This window comes from Aquarana catesbeiana, linkage group LG08 (genome assembly GCF_042186555.1).
Source record: "Aquarana catesbeiana isolate 2022-GZ linkage group LG08, ASM4218655v1, whole genome shotgun sequence".
Classification (NCBI taxonomy): domain Eukaryota; kingdom Metazoa; phylum Chordata; class Amphibia; order Anura; family Ranidae; genus Aquarana; species Aquarana catesbeiana.
This window is the reverse complement of record NC_133331.1, coordinates 132,395,830-132,404,977: the sequence shown is the minus strand read 5'-3', so window position 1 is coordinate 132,404,977 and position 9,148 is coordinate 132,395,830. Positions and strand designations below refer to the sequence as shown.

The 9,148-nt window shown below is 39.2% G+C and overlaps 1 protein-coding gene across 1 annotated transcript; it reads left to right on the top strand.

Moving 5' to 3' along the window:
• Positions 1-1,803: 1,803 nt before the first annotated feature.
• PPP1R3C (protein phosphatase 1 regulatory subunit 3C) lies at positions 1,804-8,014 on the top strand. Its single transcript, XM_073596412.1, has 2 exons — positions 1,804-1,918; positions 5,117-8,014. The coding sequence occupies exon 2, from the start codon at positions 5,118-5,120 to the stop codon at positions 6,063-6,065; it is 948 nt and encodes a 315-aa protein (XP_073452513.1). The 5' UTR covers positions 1,804-1,918; position 5,117; the 3' UTR covers positions 6,066-8,014.
• Positions 8,015-9,148: the final 1,134 nt, after the last annotated feature.

Sequence of the window (9,148 nt, the reverse complement as noted above, 5' to 3'; positions counted from 1 at the left end):
GGTCTGTAGTTAGTGGAGGGGGGGTCTGTACTGAGGTAGTTGGTGGAGGGGGGTGACACCAATTTTTTTGGCACCGGGTGACACCAACCCTAGTGACGCCACTGGGAGTGCTAGTCCAAAGATTCGCTAGAATTCCAAGGACCTGGTGAGGGACACTTACCCAGAACCGACAAGGAATTGATCCCAAGAGTCACGATGCAGGTGGTGATGGCCTAGGACTTTGGAATCAAGCACCCACAGCATTATTCAGAGTAATGCTGGTCAAGTTCATATATGGGGAGTATATAAGATCAAAGACCGGAACCAGGAATCTTTTTACGGGCATCTCATATCCTCTGCTAATTCTGTTTTATTATTCTGAGTGCAAGAATAAAGTTGGAGTTCTTTATAAACTACAGACTATTTGGTGTTTGATGTTACATGGGAAGGAAGAACGGGGTACACTGACAAAAAAGGTAATGAACAACTTTGCAGCTCTCAAGGGAGTAGTGCGCTACATATATATATACATGCACTATATTACCAAAAGTATTGGAACACCTGCCTTTACACACACAGGAACTTTAATGACATCCCGTCTTAGTACGTGGGATTCAATATTGATTTGGCCCACCCTTTGCAGCTATAACAGCTTCAACTCTTCTGGGATGGCTGTCCACAAGGTTTAGGAGTGTGTCTATGGGAATGTTTGACCATTCTTCCAGAAGTGCATTTGTGAGGTCAGACACTGATGTGGATGAGAAGGCCTGGCCTGCAGTCTCCACTCTAATTCATCCCAAAGGTGTTCTATCGGGTTGAGGTCAGGACTCTGTGCAGGCCAGTCAAGTTCCTCCACCCCAAACTCCCTCATTCATGTCTTTATGAACCTTGCTTTGTGCACTGGTCCAAATCATTTGGTGTAGGGGGGATTATGGTGTGGGGTTGTTTTTCAGGCGTTGGGCTTGGCCCCTTAGTTCCAGTGAAGGGAACTCCAAGACATTTTGGACTATTTCACTGCCAACTTTTTGGGAACAGTTTGGGGATGGCCCCTTCCTGTTCTAACATGACTGCGCACCAGTGCACAAACCAAGGTCCATAAAGACATGGATGAGCGAGTTTTGGGTGGAAGAACTTGACTGGCCTGCACAGAGTCCTGACCTCAACCCGATAGAACACCTTTGGGATGAATTAAAGTGGACACTGCAGGCCAGGCCTTCTCGTCCAACATCAGTGCCCGACCTCACAAATGCGCTTCTGGAAGAATGGTCAAACATTCCCATAGACACACTCCTAAACCTTGTGGACAGCCTTCCCAGAAGAGTTGAAGCTATTATAACTACAAAGGGTGGGCCAACTCAACATTGAACCATAAGGACTAAGACTGGGATGTCATTGAAGTTCATGTGCGTGTAAAGGCAGGTGTCCCAATACTTTTGATATATATATATATATGCTTTTACATGTAATGTGGTGTTCCAGAGGTCAGTGTGAAGGATCCCTGATGTATTTATACCTCTCCATGTAACACTTGCATCATGCGCTGCCATCACACTGCGGTGACTTCCAGAAGTAAAGCCTCCCCATACCACACAGTAATGACAGATCGCTGTGATAGGAGGACACCCCTGTACCCCCCACCACTCACACACTAATTGCCCCGATGACCTCCACTCCCTCCCCCTCACCCCTCTCTGGGGCGCCGTGTCACCGAGTTCAAGTGGCTTGCATCACGTTCTAGCTGTCAGAATCTCCAGAGCTCTGATAGGCCAACGGGACGTGAGATGTACTCCGATTGGTCGGGAGGGCGCCTTCACGTGAAGGGGGCGGTGTGTATGTAGATAACCAGGCTGAGCAGACTGGAATGTGTGCCAATCGTCTACAAGTGAGAGAAGAAGAGAAGGAGGCGGAGAGCGGCTGGAGCTGTCAGTGCTGTGTGCAGGTACCGACCACACACCCCTTTATCATCATCATCATACACACACCGATCATCAATAAAACATCACACCTTATACTGCATCTCATACACTCCTCTACTGGGTCAGTTTATACATGGGGCTCTACTGTGCTTTACCATCTCCATACAATGGATCATTTCTAAAAAAAAGTGACTTTACAAAGTATAATACAGTCTATACATGTAGAAATACATAAAGCTGCCTTTGTTTTACAAAATTCATGAAATAGCTGAATAGTAGCTGAAATTCATGTGCATCTGGTCATATATTAATGGAAATGTTAGTAATGTTTAATTATGTAACTGTATAATAATAGGCACAGGAAGACACATATACAGTATGTATTCTACTAAGTACAGGAAAACACATCGAATGTATAAGACTAGATGAAGGAAGACACATTGAATGTATAATACTAGGTATAGGAAGAAAGAATAATTGTATAAGACTAGGTATAGGAAGAAAGAAGAAATATATAAGACTAGGTATAGGAAGAAAGAAGAAATATATAAGACTAGGTATAGGAAGAAAGAAGAAATATATAAGACTAGGTATAGGAAGACACATTGAATGTATAATACTAGGTATAGGAAGAAACAAGAAATGTATAAGACTAGGTATAGGAAGAGACATCGAATGTAAAAGACAAGGTACAAGAATTCACATCGAATGTATAAGACTAGGTATAGGAAGACACATCAAATGTATAATACTAAATACGGGAAGACATATCAAATGGATAATACTAGTAGGAAGTTCACTGATCTACAAAGAAAACTTTTCTTCCTGGGTATTTCTTGCTACGTAGATAATCAAAAAGCAGCAACCTCTCAGGAAATGTTTCGGAATGGCTCTTACTGTGGCCGTACACAATTTGTTCAAACGATTGTCATTGATTGATTTCAAGCAAAACTAATCAATTTCATCTAAATCATTCTGATTGGTCTGGCTGGAAAATCTGAGCATAGGAAATTCTATAATTTGATATGATCATTAGGTGTAGGGTGCATCAAATGATCAGAAGATATTTCTGATTGGACAGTAAATCTATTACCAATACAAATATATAAATTGCAATCAATCTTAGAGCCTACCGTGACTATGTAATATGGGATCCTGCCTAAACTATCCAATCAGACAGGACCCTTGTACTACATACTTGTTGGGAAATCGAAAGGAGATTGTACAATCAGATTGTAACATGTGCAATGCGCTTAAAAGGAGATATCTGGTTGGTTGCCCTGCGTCTTGTTCTGTGCCCTGGATTTAAAAAAAAAAAAAAAGAAAAGAAAAGATAGGCAATTTGTGACCTCTTTTTCAAAGTGAATGTAAATGTTAAGATGAATGTGTGTTGATCATTTTTCCCTTGTGGGTTAATTACTAGGCATGTCTGGAGATGAAATCATTTGCTTATTATATTGTATTTGTGTGCCAGATATTGGTTGTTTCTATTTGCACGCCAGCATGACACTCCCTGGGGAAATTCATAAACTCTGCAGGAGAGCAAAATGAATCCAGGTGCTTTGTAAGAATAAAATAAATATAACAAAGTTGTGCCATTAAATATACACATCAATTACTACCAAAAACATATATATGAGCCTTTGTTAATGTGCAGACAAAATAAAAATAAAACATCTTCAAACTAAATTCAAAATTGTTAAAAATGAAAAATCGTGAAAATTGTGTGCATTTATTCCCTGCACAATATTTTGTTTTATTTTTTTTTTTTTTAACAATGTAGTAATAATATACATTCAACTATAAATAAAAATATCTGTAATGATTACATCTGTTAAGTGCATACAAGCATTATTAATTAAAGCATACGATTTAAAAAGTGATCTAGGTAGTCCAATCTTGCATAAAAAGCAATCCTAATAAGTGCAACTAATCCCCATACTAACGCGTTTTGCTACGTGATTTCAGCTGCAAGGATATCAGTCACACGATCGTCTCTCTATTGTATTTCTTTATAGACTTTGCTCTCTTAATCTATCACGTTCCTGCTCCATGTACCAGCTACATCACATAAATGAATGCCTAACAACCAACCAAAACTAATCTTAATATAATAAATTATTTACTACTACCAGAAGAGGTTCTGTATTTCCCATAATATTATTACTTTGTATTTACCTATTATGACCTATCTGTGATAAAGAAGTTCATATCAAGGTGGTATTTTGATATTATGGAAGAGCTGCAGCTGGGTGGGAATTGTATAATTCAAGAGCTTGGAAACTGGTATTATTTACATGGTTTGCAAGATTGCCAAGATTTTGTGCAAGAGCAGCAAACTGTTTGCATGGAAAAAGTCTTGTGTGCTTGTATTTACATTGGATTACTTGTGTTATTACATGGTAACAGCCTTCACAGTATAATTTATAGGGCCTTTGCTATATATGTAACTTTATTTGTTTATTGGGATATGTGCTTTAACGAGCCTTTGAAGCAAGAGTAGAGCTTTCCCTTGTTTAAACAGAAGGTATCACATATATTTTCATGTCCTCGATCAGTGATACAACCAACAGATGTTTAATCCTCACTGTGGCTTAGTGGGTGTTTCTTAATCCAGTGCTAAATTGGTCTCGTCACTTTGGAGTTGATTTACTAAAACTGGAGAATGCAAAATCTGGTGCAGCTCTGCATAGAAACCAATAAGCTTTCAGATTTTTTTTTTTTTAGCAAAGCTTAATTGAACAAACTGAAGTTAGAAGTTGATTGGCTACCATGCACAGCTGCACCAGATTTTGCACTCTCCAGTTTTAGTATAGCAACCGCAGTACCTCTTTATTTCATTTTTTTTTATTAGCCTATATAGTCAGTTCGGCCAGGTTTCCCCGCATCCAATTCGCATAACAGGAGAACGTGACTGGCTCCCTATTGAGCCGGTTCACATATCTCTGTTGCGGCTGCGGAGCGCATTGCACAGAAACACTGTGTGTTTTTGGCTCCGTTTCAGGGCCAAATTCAGGCACAGATTCGGCCCTGATTTGTCCCTAAAACGTGGAACAGGGACGCACAGCGCTCCTGAGCGATCCACAGCGGGTTACAGTGTGAACCCGGCCTTCCAGGTTTCATATGTCAATTTGCAGCGCCTTTAACGAGGCATTTTAATATGATTGACACTAGGTGTTCTAAAGCATTAAGATATGTTTTTGTTTTCTTTTCTTCCCCAGAATGATTCAGATTTTGGAGCCACGATCTCTTCCACGGTCTATTATGCCTGTTGATGTTGCTGTAAGGATATGCTTAGCACATTCACCTCCTCTAAAGAAGTTTCTCAGCCCTTATGATGACTGCAGGGGCCGGAATCTTGTCAATCGTTTTAAGCCACTAAGACCATGCATTTCCTTAAAAAAGGAATCCAATACTAGGAACGGTGAATGGAACCGATCGAAATCCCGAGGCAAAAAGAGCGTGGTCTTTGCTGACTCCAAGGGCCTCTCGTTGACATCTGTGCATGTTTTCACAGAGTTTAAGGAAGAGCCTGACACTGACCTCCAGTTTGATCTGATTGATCTTGAAGGCATCACAGCCAGCTTAAAACTACATGAAGAGAAGAACTTGATCCTGGGATTCACTCAACCCTCAGCTGACTATTTGCAGTTCCGCAATAAAATCCTAAAGAACTTAATTTGTTTGGAAAACTGCAGTCTTCAGGAGAGATCCATTTCGGGAACCATCAAAGTAAAGAATCTGAGCTATGAAAAAGAAGTCAAGGTGCGAGTAACCTTTAACACCTGGAAAACCTACACAGATTTTAACTGTGTCTACATGAACAATGTGTATGGAGGCACAGACTGCGACACCTTTTCTTTTGCAATAGATATTCCTCCCAGCATTCCCAGCCATGAGAAAATTGAGTTCTGCCTGTCATATGAATGCAATGGCCAAGTGTTTTGGGATAACAATGATGGACAAAACTACACTATAGTCCGTGCAGAATGGAAATCCGATGGTGTGCAGATCCATTCACTTATAAAAACAGACATAACCTCCTACAAATTACAAAACCACAAACCTGAAAATGATTTAGATCAATTTGGCACACCCAAAACATCCATGGGTCTCTTTCCTGAGTGGCAAAGTTGGGGTAAAATAGGGAACACCTCACCTTACTGGTGAAAATCCTTGGCCATCGTTCTTAATTATATAAAGAATCTCGATGTCCTTGGGCACAAAGAGCATATAATACGTAAATGCTACATGTTATGTAATGGCATCAAGGCAAAACAAGATTACGTATTTCGAGCGTGAAAATAATTGAGGCAGCAAGCTTTCCTCTTAAACAAATTGTAAAGGTCCAAAGCACCTACAAATCCTGGATAAGCCTGCATTAGAGTAGAGCACATGTGCCTGTCAACTACCAACTCAATTGATGCCATTAAAAGCCTATATATATATCTAAAAAATCTAGGAGTTGAGTGTTGGAGAGATAGAGTTTTATGAACCATTTAAAAACACAAACAGATGGTGTTTAAGAAAGCGCAATAGTATGGGTTAACCAAGGTAAAATAAACATGGAAGGGGGGTGAAGTATACAATTCTATCCAATCCACGAGGATAGGTTTAAGAGCTGACCCTTAGGTGTACAAATGGTTGCAGAAAGTGAGTTCAGTTTTCTGGAGCATCAAGTGTGAATTCCATCTACATTAGATAAGCACAATTCCTAAACACTACAACATTTGATGGTTATTTAAAGATGCTTAATCAGCGAGCAAATACCTAAGCTACATGTGCTCACCAGAAGCTTCTTTGTAGAGATAAGTAGTGGCTAGATGTTTTACTTTAAGTCTCTTGCATTTCTGATAATTTAATGATCTTCGAACAAGTGCCTTTCAATAATGCCAAAAAAATGAAAAATGCAGAACTGAGGGTTGTACACTTAGATTTTAATTAGCAAAATTGTATTGTGTGTGCCATACAAAAGAATAAACAAGCCAACCAACATAAATACATTATGCCACCACTTCTGTAATGCTTGCTTAGTAATATCCTGATCAATCATAAGGTACTATTAAAACAGTCAAATTAAAATATCAGTATTAAAATGGCACTTAATTAGGTCCTTAATTAAAAAAGAAAAAAGCTATAGCTGTGTTCCTTTAATAATTTGCACTTATTTCTATCGCAATCTGTAAGATTGTGTATACACTATGGTTGATAAGTAATTTAGCGCAAAGAGCTGTGATGTGTTGTAATCCAGAGCAACCAATCAGAAGGTGACTTTAAGTAAGCTAGTGCAAGTACTGAGTACTGAGAACTGATCTGTGATTGGATGTTTCTGGCAATGGCACAGCACCGCTCAATTGTTAATTGTTAAATGAAAACCTTCGTTTACAAAACAATTACAGAAGATATGAATCCCAATCCTTCATATTGAAGGTAAGAATTGTGTTGCACCTTTTTATGTGAATTTGGTATTTAATATAATTGTAGATTCCTTAAATGAATGATGAGTTGATTGTAGGTGATGTTTTTTTGCACATGGGTAGATAAATCCTTTGAGGTGTTTCATTTTTTTCCCCCAGAATGTGTATTTTTGTTGATGAGAAGATACATATTGAAAAACAAAGACAGTTTTATTAATATAGATATTTTTGGAGGGTATTTGTCACAGCTCTTTCTTCTGTCTGAATAATGTTCATTTTTTTCATCTGCAGTACTTCATGTCTCCCTGAACTTTCTGTGCACTTTTTTGGATTCTTACAGATGAATTATATTTTTGTACTGTGTAGCAGGGTTGATTGTGAAGCTTTGAAAAAGAAAAATTCAGCTAATGTTTGAAGAAACTGTGAAATGAACGGGTATGCCTAATGCATAAAACAGCCATTTCCATTGTCTGCTGGTCCTGGGTTTATAATATTCATGGAAATGAGCACATCGAATGTTTGATTGCCACTTTTTGGAGAGTAAGAGATTGAGATATTTTTGTATTTCTAAGAGTTAATGGATGTCAAAAGATACAATTGTGATGGTTCCTAAGACATACATTTCCTACTGTAAAGTTTTATCATTATAAAATGAAACTGTATGATGCAAATGTTTCTGGCAATAAATTATGTTTTTCTATATTGCATTGTGACTCATGTTTTGTTTAGATACTTCATTGACAGAAAACGGGAACATTGGTACCACTTTAAAGTTTGCAAAATTGCAGTTTAGAAGAAATGTAAGAATAAGCCATGCATAATCAGTGTCTGCTTCATTGGAGATCCCAGAGGAATGATCTGCTGCGTCTGTTCTTGCTTGCATCTCTACATCATCCTCATTCAGATCTACTTAGCCCTGACATGCTGGAGGAGGAGAGACCACACACAGGTCACGATTCTTATAAAGCTAGAGCTGCCCAGGAGAATTTTAGTATCTCAATTAAAATTGCTAGTGATTAGGCTCCAAAATTAGACATACAAATGGCAAATTGATTGCACTGACATTAAAATGGGTTTGTTATGTTGCTAGTTTGTACATTCCACCCAAAAGGGGAAGCTCCGCTTTTTTGCCTTCTCCCCCCTTTGCTGCCACATTTGGCACCTTTTGGCGGGGGGGGGAGCCGGTACCTGGTTTTGACAAGTACCCACTTTCCATTTCCGGATGACTTTGCGGGGGGGGGGATCTAATCCGGAAGTTTGGCCCCCTCCTCATTGCTCCGCCGCCAGGCCATTTCCAAAGTGCAGCATGCTTCGTGCATGCACAGTAGGAAACCGGCTTCACAGCCGATTTCCCTTACCCGAGATGGTGGCGGCAGTACCCGGGAATTGATTGAAAAATCGGGTCGGGTGAAGACATCGCGGGCACCCTGGACAGGTAAGTGTCCTAATATTAAAAGTCAGCAGCTACAGTATTTGTAGCTGCTGACCTTTAATTTTTTTCTGAAGGAGCCTGGAGCTCCGCTTTAACATAAAAATTGCAACTACCAATGTATTATTGTATAGGTTCTCTGCTTTCAGTAAATAAAAATTTCAATGTGTATATAAAGATCCTGCATGGAGGATCTTTATATACATATTGATGTCTATAGGGTACTTTAGTATAGCAGCTGACTAGTACTTTTTGGATCACTATCCTGTGCTATTATGTACACTTTCTTTGGTTTTATTAGCATTGATTGTTTTCATCTTTAGCGCAGAGAGGGGTTTATTAATTGTTATTTAAGTTGGTCTGGCAGTGGACGGGTTAGTGTGCTCCTCTACTTTCCTAACAGGTTC

What these genes read in the sequence shown, in the direction of transcription:
- PPP1R3C (XM_073596412.1), top strand. Translation starts at nt 5,118, where the DNA reads ATGATTCAGATTTTGGAGCCACGATCTCTTCCACGGTCTATTATGCCT.